Source organism: Lepidochelys kempii, chromosome 9 (genome assembly GCF_965140285.1).
Source record: "Lepidochelys kempii isolate rLepKem1 chromosome 9, rLepKem1.hap1, whole genome shotgun sequence".
Taxonomy (NCBI): domain Eukaryota; kingdom Metazoa; phylum Chordata; order Testudines; family Cheloniidae; genus Lepidochelys; species Lepidochelys kempii.
This window is the reverse complement of record NC_136388.1, coordinates 28,754,580-28,778,291: the sequence shown is the minus strand read 5'-3', so window position 1 is coordinate 28,778,291 and position 23,712 is coordinate 28,754,580. Positions and strand designations below refer to the sequence as shown.

General features: G+C 40.5%; 1 protein-coding gene across 4 annotated transcripts in view; it reads right to left on the bottom strand.

Annotated features, from left to right (window-relative positions):
- Nucleotides 1–5,167: 5,167 nt before the first annotated feature.
- HLTF (helicase like transcription factor) overlaps nt 5,168–23,712 on the bottom strand; it is a 48,299-nt gene continuing 29,754 nt past the window's right edge. For 3 of the 4 annotated variants that reach the window (XM_073359718.2, XM_073359719.2, XM_073359721.2), the window contains exons 19-25: nt 23,092–23,216; nt 20,544–20,722; nt 15,355–15,480; nt 14,006–14,118; nt 13,556–13,736; nt 10,581–10,661; nt 5,168–6,877 (exon numbers count right to left, since the gene is read on the bottom strand). In XM_073359718.2, the coding sequence (XP_073215819.1) occupies nt 6,725–6,877; nt 10,581–10,661; nt 13,556–13,736; nt 14,006–14,118; nt 15,355–15,480; nt 20,544–20,722; nt 23,092–23,216 (958 nt within the window). In that variant the 3' untranslated portion in view covers nt 5,168–6,724. The other variant, XM_073359722.1, reaches the window with a different exon arrangement.

Here is a 23,712-nt window from a genome sequence, read left to right as displayed (position 1 = left end):
ACCATGTGAGCAGACAGCTACATGCCCAGCCTCTGCTGGTTCATTAAATATTATTTCCAAGCTGCAGAAAGATAAAGAAATACCCATTCCCACTACTCTGATCTTTTAGGTGTTACCAAAGTAACACCCTTCCTATCTCTACTTCAAATACTGCAGTGAGATAGGGCCTCAAAATGCAAGTCCCCAATTTTAACAACTCCTAAGTAAAGGTGTAAGGTATAGATGCCTTAATTCTGTTCTCAACACATGGCAAGAAACAGTGTAAAAGCTGAACAAAAAGTTTAACTGCAGTAGTATTTACATTGAGCGGCATGTGCAGTGATCATTCCTACAGCATTTTCCAAGGTTTAATATTGCATGGTCAAATGCATTCTTCCTGTCATATTCTAATGCTGAAGTCAGATGTTCACCATAGCGACAGAAAAAAGGATAAAACACACCTCTGTTCTCTCTCTCACATATTTTCATGCGACTGTATGTTCTCTGCTCTGAGATTTTTGACATATGCACACCTCCTTCCCAAATGATGTAGGTAGCTTGTGTCTTTGCAGAAAATATATCACTTTTGCTAATAAACCTTATTGATCCATGCTATAGGTTAGTACCAGCTTCTGCATTATAAACATGTACCAGTTTAGTGTGTTTTCATATGCCTTACATAAAAGTGCAATCAAAGATGAAAAGATCACTAGTGCGTGACATTAATGCCCCAAGAATCTCAGCCTGCCTTGGATATGGTCAGTGATTCAAGCAATAAGGCTCCAGCTCCTAGAGTGACTACTTTTATAAAGCACAATATTTGAACTGTTCATGCTAACAACACCTGTAACATGGTGGAGAGAGGACTAACACACTCGTGGGGAAATTCTGCACCACTATGCATACGCAGAATTTATGTCCCCTTCAGATTTCTTCACTTCCCTGCAGAAAAATGACTTTCTGACAGGGGAAGCAAAGGGAAGCCACAAGCACAGTCATGCAACTCTCCTTAGCAGTATTTTTTCAGTAGCCAGGGCAGCTGGCAGAGAGGTAAATCACTGAGGGGCAGGGACTGGACTGGGGAAGACCCGGTTGGTGGCTCCTACCCAGCGCCAGGCTCAGCTGCTAGTCCCAGCTGGGCTGGGGACAGGACTTCCTCTTCCCCTGCACGGCATCCATGCTGTGTCAGTCCCACCCAAAGATTTCTCCCATGGCTGGAGGAAGCTCTTCAAACTCCTTTCCCCACCCCCACACACTTCCTGCACCCATCACTCCCCAGCTGCAGGGGGAGGGATCACTGTGCAGGTAGCTGTTTGTTCATCTGCCCAACCCCATGCATCCAGACCCTCCCGCTGAGCCTCACCCCTGCCCGCACCCAGAACCCTCCTGATGAACCTCACTCCCCCTACACCTGGACCACTCCAATGAGCCACCCTCACCTGGATCCCCACCACACTGAGCCCCATATCCCCAGCATCTGGACACCCCCCAGCTGAGCTCCCCACACCCAGAACCCCCCACCAAGCTCTATCCCCCCACATCCACCCCACCCCACACTGAGCCCCAACTACCTTCACCTGGACCACCCTGCTGAGTCCCATTACCACTGCACCCAGAACCCCCCAACAAGCCCAACAGTGATCCCCCACTGAGCCACCCACACCCAGGTTACCCCACACAGAACCCCCTCAACCCACACCTGGCTTCCCCAATACTAAGCGCCTCTACACTTGGATCCTACTTTGCTGAGCCTGCCTGCCCACACATGGTTCACCTGGCATAGAGGGGCAGGCCTGGTCCTTGCGCTGTGTCAGGGTTGGGTGCAGCCTCACCGCTGCGTCCATGTCCCGGGAGGGAGCTGCACAGTGATCTCCCATCTCTGTGCAACCAGTGGCCTGTGCTCCCCAAAGCCATGCTGGAGCCACCACATTTATTTGACAAATAAAATTTGCAGAATTTTAAAATATTGTGTGCAAAATTTTTAAGTTTTTGGCACAGAATGCCCTCAGGAGTAACTAACAAAAGGAGAAGCCCCTGGCAAGGGGCATTTTAAATTGGTATTTAATGTTGCCCAAATTTGCACTCCAGGTTCTTCCCCTATGAATTACTGATACGCTTTCTTCCAGAATCAGACAAAAGCCCCATTACCCATTCCTTGGCAGCCAGGGGCACTTCAAATGGAACAGTCAGTAGTCCCAAAACTCATTTTAAGAGCAAAGACTGAAGCATATTGTTACATTTCACCCCAAAGGGGTAAATAACCACTTAGAACCCATTCCCCCCCCCCCAATCAATCCCCTAGAGTCTTTCATTGCTCAGCCCCCTTTAACAGCAATAAGTGGAAAGCCACTCAATACAGCCAACCACAATTAAGACAAGTACCTATCTTATCTAGACATACTGCAGGAAATACAGGCCCAGAAAAGAAAGCTCTCATCCTGAGCTTTAACTACTCTCTTCTCCCAAACAATATACTAGTATGTAGGTGAGATCTCCCACTGGCTGTTTATAAAGTTGCCCAGCACCATTGTACCTGAACATTCAATAGAGTGGGGAAGTAAATTCATGCTCACATACAGGAACTGCTGCAACATGGAGGGTGTCTACTGGGAGGCAGAACTGGATCAGGACTAGGGTGGAGCAAGTCTCACCATAGTTTACCCTCCCATGGCACTTTGCTCAAAACAGGCAGCATGACTGATTAAAGTTAATATTAGGTGGCCATATTCAAATTGAACTGGTGGTACTATGAAGAAGACATGCTCAACGGGAGTAGAAGTATCAGACGAAATTTAATATCCACCTATAGTATAATGGTCAGGTAGATTACAGGCAAATTATTTAAAGTAGCCTTTTTGAAGCCATCTGTATCCCTAAAGTATTTCTACTGAAAGCTGCCTTCATTGTGCAGCATGTGGTAAAGCACAATCAGTTCAGAATCAAATGCTTTTTTGGGTTCCAGAGAAATGCCATGCTGCATTACACTAAAAGGATGAGTGGGCCTAGCATCTCATCTTCAGCAGTGAGCAATAGGGTAGTGGATTTTTAAGAGGAAGGTGCAAAATTCCCCATCATGTATCTAACCCTGCATTGGGTTATCACAAAGAGACTTGAATGTCAGTTTGTGAGCAGCTTTTGTTACAAAGTCTGAGGATTAAGCTTCATTGTAGTTGTACCTAATATAACAGCAGATGTTTTTATTTACCTAAATATCTAGTCCTTTTAGATGTATTAAACTATTGGTCTTGACTTTTAGGTAAGGGGGCAAATCAGTGACTTGGACATTTGCTCCAGCATGACACCCCATTCGTATCTCTGGGACATGCTATTTCCCAGCTCAGTTTAGGCAATACTGATATAGTCAATGTATGCTTCCTGGGGCTAGACCTGTGGTTTCTGTCCTTCAGCATCAGAGCAGCACGCAATGATGAATTAGCAGGTTCAGAAGGAAGGCAGAGGCCTACGGCTAAACTGCAGTTTCTAATCACTACAAAACATATACAGCCCCCTTGAACTGCAGCAATAAAGGGCAAAATCACTCACCACCCTGCCAGCCACAATTAATTTTATTCTGCTTCACTCCAGTAAGGAGGAACTCAGCTGCAAACAATAGGTATGTCTACACAGCAAAGAAAAACCTACGACTAGCCCATGCCAGCTGACTTGGGCTCACAGGGCTGTTTCATTGCTGTGTAGACATCAGGGGACAGGGAATGGGGGGGGATGGGGCAGGAGTCCCAGGGGGGCCATCAGGGGACAGGGAAACGAGGGGGGATGGAGCAGGAGTCCCGGGGGAGCCATCAGGGGGCAAGAAGCGGGGGAGAAGGGGGTGTCAGATAGGAGTCAGGGGCCGGGCCACCCCTGGCCCACCATACAATTTTGGAAACCCGATGTGGCCCTTAGGCCAAAAAGTCTGCCCACCCCTCGGACAAATTAAACATTAAAAGGCTGATCAGGAAGAGCATACAATAGCACCAGTTCATGTGTAACCTGATAAGATTTTTCTTGGGAGGGGGAGGAGGAAAGTTAGGCAAGGAAGATTCAATGCTAAACCCACCTCTAATCCATAAGCAAAAACATTTCCCACTTCTAACCACAGTAATTGGATCCACACAGATATCAAGGAAAACAACTTGCCAAGGGGCATAACTGCATAAGAGTGACCTGTTCATATACACCTGCTCTACATTTGTTCCAGCATGAGGTTTAATGCACTGAATTTATACAGTGGGCATATGGGATACCTGCTTGTGGCTGAGTGGGATCATACAAGCTATTTGAATGGCAAATACTAAGTCACACACTAAGAGTCATCACTCCTGAAACTATTTTCTTAGGCTTTGTTACTGGCAGCGGTGGCTTCTATGGCTCCTGGCTTCTATGACTTCTCCCTCTGTCTTGCCCCACACATCAAGGCAGCATCCAAATCTTGTCAGTTCTTCCTCTATAACATCTCTAAAATCTGACCTTTTCTTTCTCACCACACAGCTTAAAACTCTCACCCAGGCCATCATCTCCTCAACCACCTCCCTAACAACCTGTATTAAGCCACACAAGTCAATTGAAAACAAAGCTGTTAGAGATCATGCTTTTTTTGCCTGCCTTCACCGTATCACTCCTCTGAGTCCCTCAACTGGCTCCCCATTTTACAGAATTCACCCAGGCCCTTCCAACTTATTTGCACATGTATCTTATGTCATGCCTTCATATAGTTCTTCCCCTCCATCCTTTGTGCATAAAATGTCCACCCCACCCTAGTTTATGAAGGTCCTATCCTCTTCTCCCCAAGACACATTTGTACTGTAAGACCTGCATCAAGTCATCAACTGATAATAGCTAGGCAGAAGGTAAATTCATGCAAATAACTAGGTAAATGTGAATTACCAGTTAGCTTCATCCTCCCTCCCCATTCCATACTACTGTTTCTTACACACACTTGTTGCATCTTGTTTTAAATTATATTTGTAACCTGCTGGGGCAGGAATCATGTTTTCCTACCTATTTATGCAGCACCTAGCACAACGGGCCCCTGATTTTGATTGAGTGCCTTTGGGCACTATGGTAAGAGACTAAATAAATATTGCCACCATCATAGAATTATCCAGTCATGGAATTAGCCCTTCCTGTTCGGACCATTAAATCAGAAGGAAAAATATAAATATAATGGATTTGGATCTGTTATTTTATATCTGAACAGAATAGGGACTTTTACCTTTTATATTTAATTTTAAGAATTTAAACTATTACACACAACTAATATCACTGGATGTGCAGTTGCTGGTCAGTTACAATTTTGCACTAAGACCTAGAATATTGACCAGCTGATGGTACATGGAAAGAGGAACATGTCAAAAGCAAATTTTGACCCACTTCCCTGTTACTAGAAACCCTTCTTGAATTTCCCCAGACACAATTCCCTGCTTCTGATTCTGAGCCCACGCTAGATGAGCCAGGTGTCAGTTATCACACTGGAGGGCAGCATGGAGGAGTAAGGAAGCACATGTCTGGGGATAGAGGCAACTGGGAGGAGGTAGTTGGGGAGGTGATAGCACTGAAGAGCTGAAGTTGGGTATTTACTAAGTTTGAAAGAACAGAACTATAGATTCTCAACTAACATTTGAGTTTTTTTATCAAATTGCTCCTTCCCCTGTAAATCAAGTTCTAGACAGATCAGTGTTCCATGGCATCTGCCAACTTTTTTTTTTATATATATATATATATATAAAATGATGGGGGGAAAATTATAACACTTCTAACCACTTAAAAAAGGAAATTAGTTATTTTCCAATGTCCAAGTGGGGTTACAAAAAAACATACTTGTATATTGCATACAGCGAAACTATATATAGTGACATGTTCCAAAATCCAAACACATAGATTGGTTACATGTAATAGTACTAATGCTAAAACCAGAATTTACGTGTTCTTTCCCACATATCAAAAAAAATTCATATAGAATTACAATTTTTATACACTTAAATGGAATTGTTTAACAGAAGGAAAACATTAAATGTAAGTATTTTACAATTGCAGTTAAAATAGTTCACTGATAAAATCCTGGATTCTTGAGGAGCATTCATTCCCTGTTGCAACTGTACATTATACACAAAAGTGTCTTCCTCTATGTTTTACTTATAAAATATTTTAGACCTACCTATACAGACTGACAGAAAACAAATCCATAATTAAATATCAGTCTTCAAAAAGAGTTACCACATTTTGAGTTTTGCAATTACTATTAACTATTTGTCCTGAAACACAATGAACAACACCTGATTGGTTAAAAGAAAGTTTTATGTTCTAGTCTGCATTTTATTTACATTTTTTAATGTTTCCATTTTTGGGGGGCAGATGGTCATATTTTCAGTGCCAGAAAAATACAATTTGCATTTTCATTCTAGAAATAGGTCAGAAACTTACAAATAAGAATGCACAGTTATATCATTCTGTTTTGAATTTTTTTTGGTCCACTTCTCAAATAAACTACTTGTATGCAGAAATGCTATAAGTTTGAAATATGACTTTTTATAAGTTTAATGAGTATAAAAATATTTAAAGAATTTTTTTAATTAACATTTAAATAGGCAAACCAATTTTTATCCCTGTCAGCTGATTTCACAGTCTACATACTAACAGCATAATTATAAACACACATGGAGTGTGTGCACATAAAAACTAATGCTACATCAACAGTAGTACTATATCCTTTATTCAGAAAGAATGATTGACCTATCCTCTTACAAAATTATAAATCAATCAGAGTCTTAATTTCATTGATCTTGGTTTGTTTTACTTCACTAGCAGTAAGCTTTTTAGATGCAAAGGCTCCTGCTGCAAGTTCCCTCTTCTTGTTCTGGATTTTCAGCATATTTTCTTCCACTGAGTTCTTCACAATGAACTAACATACATTAAAAAGAAAAAAACAATACACAAAGTAAAAGGCAGACATTTTCAAAAATGGGTGCCTAAATTAGGCACTTAAGTGATTAACTGGAATTACTCTGTACTTAGCACATTTGAAATCAGGCCACTTATTTAAGTGCCTATGTATGGATTTAGAAATATAGGCCCATGTTTCTGGAAATTCTATCGATATGGTAACACTCTGAAAGAAGCGTGGCTCTATCATTCACTTACTTTGCCAAAAGAGTGAGTGGCAAAGTACACAGACAAATCTTGGGTCTTGGGGGGGGAAAGGAGTAATCTCTCTTTTGCCTCCATTTTGATTATTGGAACAACAAATTCTTCCTACTTGCTGCTGCTATCAGAAGAGGAACAACTCCAATTTCCTAAATGTGATTCCCCCAGTTGGTGTAGGAGGAGGAAGGGGAGACAACTGGCTGGTGAAGAACAGATCAGCAGCTAGGAGACCTGTAGTGACATAAGGAAAAGCACGTGGGTCCCTCCCAAAGACCAACAGCCTGGCTGGCTAGACAACAATAGCATGCCTAGGGACCTACAGACTGGGGTACTGGCTAGATTCCATTCAGGCTTCTGGAGCTTGAAAAACCCTGGGAATCCAGAGCACAGAGGCTCAGATTCCTCTCTCAGCAGTTCTAGTGGGTAGCCAGGAAGGGGCGCTTTCTAGGATCTGAGACAGAATGGTGGCAGTGCAGTAATACACGAAGATTTTTACAACACTGTTGCAAAGGCTTATACTTTTGCTCTTTAAACTGAAAGCAAGAGCAGGTCTGTTCATTTGTCTCAGGTAAAAGCCATTTAGCAAGCACAAATTACAAGCAGTTCATGAAGAGCAGCTTCTGGGCCTGTATGCGCAGTGAAGTCTACCTGCTGCTGATCAGGAGAAACTGGAGTTGGTGGCCAGGATGTACTCACGTGCCATGAGGCACAATGGGTCACCTGCTCCAAACCAGCAGCCAGAGCGGGTCCCTTTTTCTCCTACAGGGCATGCAATGACAAAGCAGATGGGGTCAGATGATCCAGCAGAAGTATCTGCAGTGACTAAAGGTCCAGAGCTGTGGAGGCTGAGGAAGACACTGATGGAGCGTGAAGCCAGACATCAGAGTGAGGAGAGAGCTGGAGCAACAGAAGTTTGCTGACCTGGACAAAACGCAGGCAGCTCAAACGGGAGATGAGGGTCAAGTCACGCCCATGGGACCCAGGAGCAAGGACATAAGCGTATGCCTCATCAGGGGCTAGTATACAAATATATGAGGGAATGATGGATTCTATCATTCTGCCTGCAGCTGAATCACTAGGGATGCTAATGTTTGTTCTGGGATTCTGACTGTGGGAAATTATTTTTCTTGATTTTTTCGGTAGTAGTGTACCAGGGTCACATTCTGAGGGTTCAGGTACAAGCCCATCATGACCAGACTCAGTGGTTGAGGGGAGAGCTCAACATCTACCTTCACTGGGGAAATTGAGTCAGTGCTGAGTGTGTCTGTGGCACATCTAACAGTTGCTGTGGCTCAGAATCTGCTGGGAGCAGCAAGATAGTGATACAGCTAGGAAATGCTGTGGACCAGAACCCCACTAGAAGTACAGAAGATTACTGGGGGCGGTGAGACACTGGCGCAGCTAGAAGGTGCTGTGGACCAGAATGACGGTGGGAGAAGGGAAACTAGGTATGGCCATAAGGTGATGTGCCTCAGAACTCCCCTGGAATGAGGCAGACTCTGGGTGGTAAAAATGCTGACAAATCCATGCCACCTAGTAAAGGATGGGAAAAGCCCAGACAGGTTATAACCACTGTGGCAAGTGAAGATGTTAAGAAGAGGGAAAGATGCCCTTTAATCTGTGGGTTTAGAGTGGTCATGAGAGATATAATTAAACCTGAGGGGGATGAGAGAAGGAAACACACCTCACCTCTCCCCAAGGGGGGAATGAACATGGGAACTAACGGATGACTGTATTTTAGTTTGATTATTGGAACAGTTTACTGGCTGAATGAATGTATGAAGTTCAAATTAATAAGCTGATACCCTGTCCAGACAGAGGGACTTTAAACCAAGATCTGTGGAGTAGCCAGTAGCTAATCCTAATGAGTCTACAACAGGGGAAAGCTGACACACAGAAGCCCATTGGTACCACCTGACAAAGGATTCACTGTCCTGTAACAGCAACTCTTAAGAAGCCTGACAAAGTCAGTACAGCTAAACACACTGCTTTGACGGTATTTATCCATAAATTATATCCTGTAAGGTCTCTAATATAAGCTTATGTCATACTAATCCTCACAATAATTGCATTATATATGTATGGATGATATTTAAGGAGTTCGTGTATATGTAGTGAAAATATAAAGACTGTCACCAATCAAAGAGAAAAAACAAGGTTCTTCCAGACAGGAAACAGGATGTATATTCACCTCTCTCAGTTCACAGGTAAATTAAGCATGGTAAGTCACTGGAGACTAAACCACAGAGGTTGTCCTGCCTCTACGGAGGGAAAATGAACTCTGAATAATACAAATAGAATGCAAGGAAAAGTCTCATCTATTCACTAAGAAAAACATCTGGTAGAAGGGGATGCTTCATGAACACTTGGATCCCAGTTTGCCTGAAACCGGCTAGCTCTGCAAGTCAGAACCCTTTTTTTTTTTTTGGGAGGGGGGAGGAATCTACATCATATAGGAAAGATAATGATTTCTAAGTTTCAGAGTAGCAGCCGTGTTAGTCTGTATCCGCAAAAAGAAAAGGAGCACTTGTGGCACCTTAGAGACTAACCAATTTATTTGAGCATGAGCTTTCGTGAGCTACAGCTCACTTCATTGGAGCTGTAGCTCACAAAAGCTTATGCTCAAATAAATTTGTTAGTCTCTAAGGTGCCACAAGTCCTCCTTTTGATTTATAAGTGTAGACCCTGGTTTGTATTTATTATTTGATATGTAAAAAACAGTTTTGTTTCTAATTATCCTTACTCAGTATCTCTTAAATCTTAATCTTTGATAATAAACTTGTCTGTTTTCATTATGAATATATTCCTCAGTGCTATGATGTCATATAGGCACTGATCCTCAATTGCATCAAACAAGTTACTTAGTGTGTATTCAGTCCATTTCGGGATAGCAAATCTGGTAATTTCTGAGAGTGTCCAGTGACAGGTGCTGGATACTAAGGGGGTATGCTTCAAGAGGGCTCCAGGATTGGGGGGCATCTACTGATAACCTGCAAGGCAAAGAAAGGCCTGGCACAGCCCTGAGGAGACTGTAAGGGTGGCTAACAGACTGGTGGTGTCAGGGAGCCGCTGGTACCCAGTTAGGCATCTGCAAGTCTTCCTCTGACTGGAGACAGTGAGGGGTAAGAAGGTGACTCGGAGTCCTGGGCATCTTGAGAAAGCATCACACCTACCCACCTTAAGATCTCAGCCAGGAACAAGCAAACTCTGCTTCAAAAATTAATCTCTCTTCAGAGAGAGAGGTCATACCCTATTATTTTTGCAAAACTTTAACAAAATTTCACATTTTTGTAAGTGAGGAAAACAACATAGCCCGAGCTAACATTTCAAAAATGGTATCCCAACTATAGTTATATTTATGTTATACTATAGCTATATCCTCTGCCCAATTCTTTTAAATAAAAAGTTGTTTAAAAGAACATCACTCCTATATCAAAATCACAGTTGTTCAAACAGCTCACCTTAGTGATAACAACATCTTGCTTCTGGCCAAGTCTGTGACATCTGTCAAAACACTGGTCTTCTGCAGCAGGATTCCAAGCCTATCAATGATGCATGATCATCAATCTAAACCTTATGGTGAACAATCAGTTTTTCAAAACTACACTTCCAGTACATTAAGACACTAAGAAATTTAAAAAATGAATTCACTAAAACATGTTATCATGATAGTACGGCCTATGATAAAAGTAGCCATGTGATTAGCACTGTTTATTTTTATCAGTAACCTGTTGTTCTTAGGGTATGTGACATGATCACACTATTCTATATAAGGCTGTAGGGTGGATTTAAAAAAAAATTTAAGTAAAAAAAGGCATTTATATTTTCAGTAAAACCATAGAGGAGTTTGTAATCAGGACCAGCAAATTCCAGCAAGACTCCATAGATGAAAAGTTCACTCAGTTCATTTATGCAACCAGTTCTCCCTTTTGTTTTGTTCAGAACAAATATTCCATTGACATGGTTCAGTCATTACAACAACTACACTTCACCCAGCAGAACAGACATTGCTGGAAGGTTGCTGGATACAGTGAATGAGAAGGAAACTGAACAGTGTGCAAAAAACAGTGATGAGAAATTCATTAATCTGAGCCTTGATGCATGCAGCAATGTACACAATGATTTAGTAATATGTGCTTGTGTGACAACAGAAGATGGGTTTGTCAATCTTTCAGAAAAAATGGATATGTCAGGAAATGCCCATGCAGCAGAGTACTTAAAAAACGGGCAGTAAAAGCTATAACAAAAATTCAAGTGTCAAGCACATAGCTTTGTCACTGACAATGTTGCAAATGTAGCAAAGATGAGAAGAAATCAAAGAGGGAACCTGAAATTTATGTAGGTGCAGTGCTCATTTGATGCATCTTTTAGCCAGAGACTTAAGTATGACTCCAGGAATAAATGAAAATGTTGCTGAAATTGCAAAATACTTCATCACTTTTCTTCAGCTTCACTGAAAAGAGCAAGATCTAAACTAATTCTCCCCCATGGTGTACAACTGAATTCAGTGGTTGACTGCTTTGAGCTATTTATTAAAAAAACTTGTCTATTCTGATAACAATTTACAATGAAAATCAGGACAAAATAAATGGAACTATCACAGCTAAAGTAGTCAACATCAGACTAAACGGAAATGTAGAAGATATGCTGAATGTCACAAAATCCATTTTCATTGCCTTGAACAAACTGCAGAAAGATTGCTGCTGTATTGCTGATACAGTCGACTGAAGAAAGACTCCAGCAACAAAAGTTATATTGCAGGTAGTAAAGAAGAGGATGGATCAAGCACTTACTCCACCTCAATTTCTTGCCAATATTACCAACCCAAAATACTAGAGTAGATATCTCACTATTGAAGATGATGCTGCTGCAATAGCATGGCATCTAATCTCATCAATAATGCCATAATAGATTTCAGGACTGGAGGTGAACCATTCTAGTAATACATGTTTGCTGAAGATATTTTGAAGAACATCATACCACCAAACTTGTGGTAAGTCCCTAGCTAAGCACCTGGAACCAGTTTGTTGAAGTGCTAAATCAGCTTTTAACAGCAATAGCCTCTTCTGCAGGCACAGAAAGAACATTTTCTTCATTTGGACTAATTTATTCAAAGTTGAGAAATCAAATGGGAGTTGAAAAAAAAGCAGGAAAATGTGTCTTTTCCAGTCTATGAATAAAAACGATGAAGGAGGGGATGAGATCTACTAGTTTTAAAAGTTTGAAGAACAGCCTAAGTGACTTAGGAGACTGTGCTCTCATTTTCAAAATACTTAGGTGAGTAGAAACTTGAGCTCCAGTCTAAGCTAATCCTAAAAAATACATGGTGAATCACATAGTGCACAAGAGAAGCAAACACTGCCAAGGGATTCCTCTTGCAGCCATGGACATGAAAAAGGAACATGGGGCAGGTGAGCCTGCTCCACTGCTTATGCCCTCAGTGAGGGATACGAAATGGTATAGAAACAGCCCCAAAAGAAACTGCTGGCCAAAAAAAAAATCTGATCTCAGGCGTATGGGGTGCATGTGATCCATGAGTGGAATCTGTGTGGACAACACAGAAAGAATAACCTTCTGTTTCTCCATCTGCAGTCACTTCATAACAGGAGAAGAAAGAAACTAGAGGAGAGTTGTGCTAAACTCAAAGAAAGATGTGTAGAATGAAAATGGCTCATGCACAACCCCAGTCAGCTGCACTCTGCAACCTGGTACAAAAAGTACAGGACTTTTGCATGCAAACACAGTGCTATCCCCCTCTTTGATGCCTCTCAAAAACAGGAAGCAGGACACAAAGAACAATGGATAGAAGAGAGGATTAAAAATATATGAAAACCAACAGAAAACAGTGGTAGTTTTTAAGTATCTCACATGATGTTCCACTAAATTTAACTTTTAGCAGCCAGCTCTACTACTATTGCACAAATAGTTCTGTCTTTTCCAATTTTTTTGTTTTGGTTTGTTTTTTTTTTGTTTTGGTTTTTTGTTTTTTAAGAATACAAAGAGTGCTACATTGCCAAAGAAAGACACAAGATATTCTTTCCTTCCTCTATCTGCCCCTTGCCCAGATAGCACTAATGTCATTAATTCTTAGGGTATATCTACACTGCAATTAGACCTGCAGATGACTCTGGCTAAGAGGCTCAGGGGCTATTTAAATGCAGTGTAGACGTTCAGGCTCAGGCTGCAGCCCACGCTCTGGGCCCCTCCCACCTCAGAGTCCTAGAGCTCAGGCTCCAACCCAAGTCAGACTGTCTATACACAATTAAACAGCCCTTTAGCAGAAGCCCTGGGAGCCCAAGTCAGCTGGCACAGGCCAGGGTTGGGTTTTTAATTGTAGTATTGGCTTTATACCTACCGCTTCCTAAAATCCTGAGGGAACTACAACTAGTTTTGTATAGATCACTTCCAACATACCAGTGTTAAGTCTATTACTTACAGGATCCATTAAAAACACTCGTGAAGCAGCTGTCAGATTTAAACCAACTCCACCAGCTTTTAGGGATAGCAGCATTATGGTCGGGGACCCTTTTTGGCTGTCTTGGAAACTCTGAATTGCTTGTACTCTCTTCTTCTGTGGCATGGACCCATTCAAACGAGTAAACACAAACCCTGATTCTCTGCAGTAAAGAAAAACAACATTTATCAAGTTACTATGACAACAGGAAACATCTATTTAAAATCCTGACCTCTGCTGTGAATGTTTAAAAGGTTATGCTTCTAGTCAAAACAGAAGTTAAGATACATGGATCTATACCACTAAACAAAGAGTAATAGGATTCTCTTATATTCTAAAAGAAAAGCACATTTTGTTCAATTTATTTGAAATGGACATTTCACAGACATTTCAGCCACTAAGAAGTACAAAATTATAATTAGTTCAACTTACTTCAGTGGAGTTTCTATTAGAGACAGGAAAGTGGTGAACTGAGAAACAATCAGACACTTTACAGCTGGATTCTGCTTCCTTAGGTCTATCAAAGCATGCATTAGAGCACTGATCTGAAATGCCAAAAATTAAGATTTATGCAATAGGGTTATGATCCCAATCTTTTGGATACTTCAAAAGCTTTGTGCTTAGGTACTGTGCTGATGGCTGATAATTTACCCTGTAATAAAACAGGGTAATCCTAAAGAAAATTTGTTTTTTAGAACAACTCCTGAAAAGAAAATAAGAACTGGCCAGTTTTTATGGCTATAAAGGTAGCTATTGGGAAGTTGGCAATGTTTGGAGAAAGTTTCCTGAGGAATTAATATCAACCTAATCTGTGTATCCAATGCACTTTTCTCCTACTGACAAAGCGTCAACAACCTTCTTCAGGCCAGAAAGCATGCAAAGAGGAAGGACGTGGAGGGGGAACTCAAAGCAGTGAGACTGAGGTAGGGGTTCTGGCCGGGACCAGTGCTACAGAACATCAGAGGAGGAAAAGGAAGATCAGATTCCTTTTGGAGCTGAGAGAATAAAGAATGATCTCCTTCCACCTTTGAGCCCAAAGGCCAAATATTTTTGTTCTTCAGCTTCTATAACTGTCAGGATAGAGATATTTTTAAGGGCTCAATATATACTGACTTTGAAAGGGCAGTAACCTTCTTGCAAATTTAAATTAAGTTTGTTGAGAAACAGTCAAATTCTGCAATTAAAACCAAAAAAAGAAATCAAATGAAGACAGGAAAATTTCAGATTTGGCAGTAAGACCTTGTACACTGATGAGGTTGAGGCTAAACAAAAAAAGGTAAACTTTATAAAAAGATATAACCAGCTGGGTAAACTAGTGAAATAATGTTTCTTAATAAAACATTTGTGAAATATAATGTCTGAAGCTCATTTATTTTAAGAATTTTAATGTGTGAAGCTCAGCAATTTTAAGAATTTTCTAAAGAAATGTATTCATTCATTTCTGATAAATTAAAGAGGATTTCCTTACATTTAGTTACAAAATATATCTTCAAAAGAAAAAAACATTAGAATTTCTGCTCTTTTACTGAAACAGTATTTTAATTAGTACACTCCACAAACAGCCCTTCACTAAGGGAGCTCTAGGTCAACAATACTACTTAGCTGCAATTTGCACTACTTTTGTCTGTTTCCTTGTTGCAACCAAGGCTTGTGGTAGGATTTTATGGTTTTAGTAGTGTTGTATTAACTTGATGTATACACCGAAAATTCAATTTTAAAGCGGAGAAAACTATTTCTATATAACGTGCTAGATTTCACTACACAAGACAGTGGGAAATTACTTTTGAACTGGATATCCATTCCCGATCACCCTTCTTCTCAAGGCTAGAATCCGACTCCTCCAGAGGACATTCTACCAAATGTTCTACTCGAAGTTCGTTCCTACAAAGAGGACATTTGGCATTTGGCTATAAAATAAAAAGGGAGTTGAAACATTAGGAAAAGCACTTTCTTCATTTTAGATCAGATTAAGAGCATTTTCCCCCTGAAAAGCTACTTTATCACTTGCAGATCAAAGAGTTCCAAGATTGCCTTTATGAAGTACGTTCAGTGAAACTGAGAATTGCATTCTCATCCATGCTAATTCACACATGGTACATTATTCCACATGATATAACTCTTCCAGCCACACCTGACACTGCAAAAATAAGATGATTGTATGTGCTACACTATGAAGACTACACTGACGTTTCCATTTTAATACTATTTTATTCACATTTCTTAAAAAACAAAATTGAAAATATTTGTTTGGAACAATGCAAACATTTGTTTATTTTTAAACTTTGAGCTAAATATGGTATATCATTCAGGTCCTCTGGAAAAGAGAGGGAAGAGAAAAACTCTCTGTATTCAAAATATCAGAAGCAGAAAAATAAACCATTTTTTAAAAAAATCTGAGTTCTTAGATCAAGGACAGTCTTCTCTTTAAAAATGAAATGTGAAAGATTAACTGCAAAGTTAAGCACATCCCTACCCTTTTGCTGTATTTAGGGGCAGATATTTGGACACTGGCGGTCATTTTTTTATAGGTGCAAATAACTGCAGACATAATTTTATGCCTGCAAATATTTGCTCTCACTGAAAATAGAGACCTGGTTAAGGCAGGGCCAAGAATTTCTCTATTAACATTTCCATGGGGCAGTATTTGACAAACATAGTATGGATTGTCTGTGTTGCAGGAATGGAGAAGGGCAAGAGTTTTAGTCTACCATCTCTACAGAAGGAAAGGGAAAGGGAAACTTCTTCCCCCCGTTCCCCTCTCCCCGGGGGCATGGTCACTAGGTAACTCGAGGGGATGGAAGACCACGAGTGTCGATGAAGCCCCCTCGCACTAGGCCCCGGTGTCCTTCCCCCCGCCCCCTCCTGCCTGGAGGCACTCGCAGCAGCTCTGCGTACTAGGCCCAAGTGTCCTTGGCCCCCCCGCCTGGAGGCACACACAGCAGTTATGCTGAGAATCTGCAACAATATGTTGCAGAGTCAGACTGCCTGAAACTAAGCAAGGCCAAACAGGGGAGATATGAAAGAACAATGCTGAATAAAGCAGCTTTATGTATAGTTTAACAAATGATACAGAGAATCAGGGAACTAGCTGGGAACTGGATTGGCTGGCTATATGGATACTTGGGGCAGCTTGCTATTGGATAAGTATGCTGGGAAAAAGGATGTATAAAAGCCTGTGTAACTTCCTGCTCTGTTGTGCAGGATTTGAGATTTTATTCTCCCTGTACCTTTTTGCAGCTGCAAATAAACTTTTCTGCTTCTCCACCCCGTTGTGATTATTGGGTGTAGCACACCGGGTAACGAACCACTCAAGCTGTTGTTCAGCCTCTCGGCACTGGGTGCCGGCAACAAAGGGAAATGGAAATCATGCCTCACCAATCTATCAGAATTCTTTAAGGGAGTTAACAGCCATGTAGATAAGTTGACACACTACTTGAATTTTCAGAAAGCCTTTGACAAGGATCCTAATCAAAGGCTCTTAAGGAAACTAAAGTAGCCATGGAGGGAGGGTCCTCTCATAGATCAGAATTGATTGAAAGATAGGAAAAAGGCTAGGCATATATGGTCAAGTTTTCACAATGAAGAGGTAAACAGCAGGATCCTCCCAGGATACAGAGATTGGAACCTGTGCTGTTCAACATATTCATTGATGATTTAGAAAAGGGGGTGAAGTGGCAAAGTTTACAGACTATACAAAATTATTCAACATAATTAAGTCCAAAGCAGACAGCTAAGAGTTACAGAAGGGTCTCACAAAACAGGGTGACTGATCAACAAAATGGCAGATGAAATTCAATGTTGATATGCAAAGTAATCCACACTGGAAAAAATAATCCCGATTATACATATTCAATGATGGGTTCTAAATCAGCTATTACCACCCAAGAAAGATCTTGGAGTCAAGCATGGATAGCTTTCTGAAAACTTCAGCTCAATGCACAGTAGTGGTCAAAAAGGCTAACAGTATGTTAGGAACTATTAGGAAAGGGATAGAAAATAAGACAGAAAATATTATAAATGCCACTATATAAATCCATGGTGTAATTACATCTTGAATACTGTGTCCAATTCTGGTTGCCCCATCTCAAAAAGGATACAGTGGAACAGAAAACATTCACAGAAGGGCAACAAATATATATGATCAAGTGTAGAGAATGGCGTCCACACAAGGACAGACTAAGAAGATTAGGGCTATTCAGAAAAGAGACAACTAAAGGGCAATATGATAGAGGTCTATACAAATCAAAAATGGCATGGAAAAAGTGAATAGAGAAGTGCTATTAATGCTTTCACACAACACAAAAACTAGGGGTCACCCAATGAAATTAATAGGCACGAGGTTTAATACAAACAAGAGGAAGTCTTTTTTCCACACAATGCATAACTAACCTGTGGAACTCATTGCCATGGAATGTTGTGATAGCCAAAAGCATAACAGGATTCAAAAAAGAAAAGGTCCTATCAATGGCTATTAGCCATGATGGTCAAGGATGCAACCCCATACTCAGGGTAACCCTAAACCTCTAACTACCAGAAACCCAGAGTGGAAGAAGAGTGGAACATTTCATAATGCCCTGTTCTGTACACTCCTCCTGAAGCTCTGGTAATGGTCACTGTTGGAGACAGGTTACTGGACAAGATGTACCATGGTCTGGCCTAGTATGGCTGCTCCCATGTGAGAGAGACAGGGCAGGTGAGGTAATATGTTTATTGGATCAGCTTCTAATGGTGGAAGAGATAATCTTTTGAACTACACAGACCTCTTCCTCAGGTCTGGAGAAAATAACCAGAAAGTAACCAGTCTGAGCTAAATACAAGGTGGGTTAAGCATAGGAGGTTCAACACATGCTGCAGGAGACCACTTAAAATGAAGTGGACAATTAAGGATTAGCAAGCAAGAGGGTGTGTGACAATTTCCCGTAGTAAGCCATAAAAATCAGTGCCCGTTTTTAATGTCCAGCAGAGTTATGAATTTAAGTTCCCAGGCTTGTCTTGAGACGGCATTATGTAGGTTTCTTTTGAGGACTGGGACCAAGAGGTCAGATATGGAGTGATCGCTTTATGACAAGTGTTCATCCACAGGTGATATGGTGTTTTTGTCTTTTATCATTTTTCTATGTGAATTCATTTGACAAATCACATCCTGGAACAGACCACCCAAATACCCCAGAACTTTCTGCAGCACAGAAAACAACAAACCCATGGACAGCACACCCTTAGTTGTCACCTACCATCCCCATACTGGAACCCATACAGGGTATCATTAAACAATTACAACCTATACCTGATGGGGACCATACAAGGAAATAAATCTTTACTAAACACCCTCTTCTGGCCTTCAAACACCATCCAACCTCAGCAAGCTCATCATCAGAAGCAAGCTCCTCAGAGGCCAGGATACAGCCAACTCAAAGCAGGGCTAAACAGATGCAAAACATGCAGACATATCTCCACAGCTAAAGTGATCAAATACCCCTGACAAACACACCTGTCAAGATGAATAGGTCTTACACATGCCTAATGCAACATGTAGTGTACCTCATCCAGTGCACCAAATGCCCCAAACACCAAGAGTTGAAAATGGACAATCAGTATGCTCTTGAATGAACTCACACCGAAAAATTTAAAAGACAAGAACACCAAATCATTCCTGGCTGAACACTTTTCACAAACAATCACCTCAAATCTGACCTCTCTGTCCCCTTTCTCAACGGAAACCTGCATAATCCCTTCAAAAAACAAGCCTGGGAACTTAAATTCATAAGTCAGCTCAACATTAAAAATCATGCACTTAACAGCGACTTATCTGTCACACCTTGTATTTAGCTCAGATACAGTGGTTGCCTTCAAGACATGAGAAAGATCTCTGTGTAGCTTGAGAACTGTCCCTTCCACCAACAGAAATTGGTCCAATTAAAAAAAAAAAAAAAATTACCTAACCTACCTTTCCTCTCTTAGTTTTCACTATCTTATTCTATCATTCACCAACCTTCCACTCAGTTTACTATGGGGATAGACAATTGCTTCACCAATCCCAATATAATGTAGGTAACCTCAGAGTGAACTATTATAAAATGGTTAGCACTGACCTCTGGTGACAAATCTAGAGAGTACACTCAGTGCATATGTATGCAGTTTGAACAGATGTCAGCTGGCATACAAAGGGGTTGGTGGGTCTGCATGATGCAGGGGAAATTACAAGACTGCTGGGGCTTCCAAATTATCTTTTTTACTCACTTGAACAGATTACAAACAGAACTGCTAAAAAGGATCAGTTTTCATTAGAGTCTCCTATATGATGCTACTGACTGCTTCAGTTATTGAATATTTCTTTTTAAGTTCCAGTTAAATAACTGCTGTTAAACAGTTTAATTGAAAGGTGTTTTTGTCCTCACTGGGGAAAAAAAAAACAACAAACAAAAAACCACACACCTTACTTTTTAGATTCACTATTAATTGGTCATCTTCAAACAAAGTAATTTTGATTTCTTTTAAATGCAGATGGAGAACATGCTAGCCAAAGGCTTGAAAAAAGTATGCATGCAGCATACCCACAGTGATAGTCCTGTGGAGGTACACAGCACTATACATGATGCTCTCATATTCATTTCCAAGACTAAAAAGGAGTGACCTGGTAAAGCACAGCAGTAATCTCAAAAGATTAATCCCATTTTATCGTGAGAAAAAGTGAACAATGACTGGTAAAATCTGCACCGGAAACAGTTGCGAGGCTCTCATTAAAGTTTATGGGATATGCGGGTGCAAATCCAAAGACAAAATTTGGGCCTTGGGCTGTTCCAGTAGGCTTAGCATACATCAGTATATTCTTCAGCCTTAAAGCTACTCTGTTTATTAATAGGATTATGATATGTCATCTGGAACGCAACGTTACCTCCGCTCTGGTCCAGATTCAATCTTTGTTGCTTTGGGATTAGTCACTACGATTAAATGCAACAACAAAATAGCTAACCTGTTCACTTTGGATGACTTCACAAATGCATGGTTTACAAAACACATGTGCGCAGTGTGTTATCACAGGAAGGTTCAGAGAATCCAAGCAAATTGCACATTCTTCATCTGAGCCAGAGCTGAGAACCAACTTCATTTTATTTACTAACTTCTCACGTAATTCTTCAGGAGTATTATAACCTAATATATATAGAAAACAAAGTTTTGTAAAACAAAAACAAAAAAAGATTTTACACATGGGGCCAGATCATCAGCATAGTTCCATTAAATTCAACAGAACCATGTTGATTTACACCAGGTGAGGATCTGGCCCAAAATTTATAAACACACTTAAATATGGCAGAATCAAGACTAATTCTGTATTACTATCTAAAAACATTTTTATGAATATTCAATTTGAGTCACTCAGACTAAGCTCAAGAAACCCTAACTGACTAAGGGCACACTGATCAGTACAGGGTGCAACGTGCTCAGTGAATGAGGGGAAGAGAGCAATGTTTATGCAACAACAGTTTTGGACAGTGATTCTATTATGGAGATATTGGTAGCTACTCTGTAGTTGGGATTGCACTGTGATTTCTGCTTAAAAGGAGGAACTAATCCAACTGTTTCACACTAATTGAATGTAGCGTCCAAATTTAGCACAGTAAAACTCTACATGGAAAATGTATGTCCTATGAATTTTTTTTTTTTTAGGAATAATGTTTAGCAACATTTTAAAATGCTCTTTGAAGTTTTGCCCCATTTTCTCAAATTTCTTTGTTTCCAGAAGCTCTAAACTTCATACTGATCCTGATGACATCTTAGATATATGATCATTTTGAAATTTTAGAACTGGGCATCAGAAGTTATTCCTTATATTCAGGATATCTCAACTGGACTGTGCTAAATGCAGTCAATGGACCTACTCAGATCCAGCAGCTACTTTCCATTTTCTGAAGTTACAGGGGCATCTGCCTCTGCAGTGGAGCTGCACACTCTTGGATTCCAAAAACTTGGCCTTCAACTCTCACCCTTCCCCCCACCCTGCCATAGCCCCTATAATGGCAAAGAATCATGAGGAAAGAAAAACCCATAGCTTGCAACTCCACTACAGAGGCAGTTTCTCCTTCTGATAAAGCTGCAGGGCTGTCCCCCAATGCCTCACTCATCCTTTTGTCCTCAGAAGGGGAGAAGTGAGCCCAAGACATTAATAAACTTTCTAAGGCTCAGCAGAGCACAGCCGTCCTCTGATAACCCTCCTGCAATTCACCAGTCAAGAGCTTGACTGAGGTCTGTAACAGCAGAGCTGTCAGAATCAGGGAGGAGAGTATCATCTCCTCCCTGTTTTTCGCCTCCATGACCTCCCATACTGCTCTGCTTCCCCCACATGTACTTGTCAGACATATTCAGCTTTTAAATGTGTACTAGTGTTGATAGATCTACATTAAAAGCAGAATATAGTAGGAAAGGTGGACAACATGGTGGGAGCAAGGCTACCGGGGGCAATTTAGGCTGTGAAGGGTACTGGGGAGGAGTAGGTCAGGACAGGGAACAAGGCATAGGGGCAGGGGAAGGAAAGGAGGTCATGGGAAACACCAGGGCTTTGCAAAGGGCTTACAGGGGAGAATACGTATTAATACCAAATAGCTAATCACATGTATTAAAAAGAAGACGGTCAACACTGGTATATACTCATTAAACCCTGGTAATTTCCCCCACCATAAAAACCAAAACATGTACCTTAAAAGTTAAGTTTGCTAGACTGTACATCCAAATTCATTAAAACAAAAAAATTGCAGTTAAGACATTCAACACCCTCCTCCCATCTACATGCCACTCCTCATTCCTCCACTCATAATATACATAGGTCCATTTTCATCCTTCAAATCAACATGTAGTTTTAACTCAGTCCACAAATATAAAATTCACTAGTGCATGCATATGCGGACTTTACATAGCAATTACAGAACTGATATCAAATTTAGAATGACAGATCACCCATTCCCAAATTTTCATAAGCATTACAGAAAAAAACAAAAACAATCTCACAGCCACCATTTACAGAGACCACATACCTCATTTATTTACACACTTATACAAAATCATGTATGGAACTACAGTACAATTTATAAAAGCCACCCTAACCCTATATTCATGATTAAAATACATCAAAATTTGAACACTCAGAATGGTTGTTTAAGAAAAAGATATTGGAATGAGATATTAAAGGATGACAATGTGAACCAATGAGTGAACTGTAGATGGGTTGATGAATGACTCAGCTAGATATTTTGGGTTTTTTTATGGCTTGCCTTTGGTGGGATATGAAGACTAGCATAGATGACTGTAAGTTAAGGGGCGCGGGTAGGTGGGGGGATGTTTTAAAGATCAATCTAAAATTCCAAATACTGTAGGTAAAACACATTAATATACCCAATTAAAGACTAATTGTTTTTGTCCATAATACAGCAGGTAAAAAGTCTACCAATAACATTTCTATTCTTGGGACTTGAACTAAAATGCTGTTATAGTTTTTAGAATAATACACGGAAAGTACATCTACTCACCTATTTGACAACTGGAAGACGATGTATTTGTGCAAAGATGAGGATGACAACACAGCTGCCTCAATCTGAGCAAGACACCAAGGACATCTGCATAATGTGCCAGAACAGTTCCTTCATTAAAATACCTGAAGAACAATTTTAATATTATAGTGTGAAAAACATTATACCCTAAATACATGGTCTGATGGGTCAAGTTCAGCAATCTAAACCATGTCCTATTCTTACAGTCACCTTTTACCTGTTTTTTATGCAAAACACGCCCTTTCATGTGTTTTGTTTTATTTTTAAATGCATACATACCCGAATGACAAAACTGGAGCACTGCCATTTATCTAAACAGTGGTGTCCTGAACATTAGTGTTATCCCTGAATCTGACCCAGACTTTAATGGAATTGCAGCCAATTACACTCTGCACTTTAACTCACAGAAACCGGGGACATCTGGATGTCTGAACATTCTCAGTTATAAAAACTTTTTGTTGTGTAGATTTTCAAAGAGGTATATGAATTTTTAGTCACCTATTTTACATTGGCCCTGGTTCTCCACTCACCCATACTAGTGTAACTTCATTGAAGTAAGTGGGCCTCCAGCTAATATAAACTATGTGACTGAAACCTTGT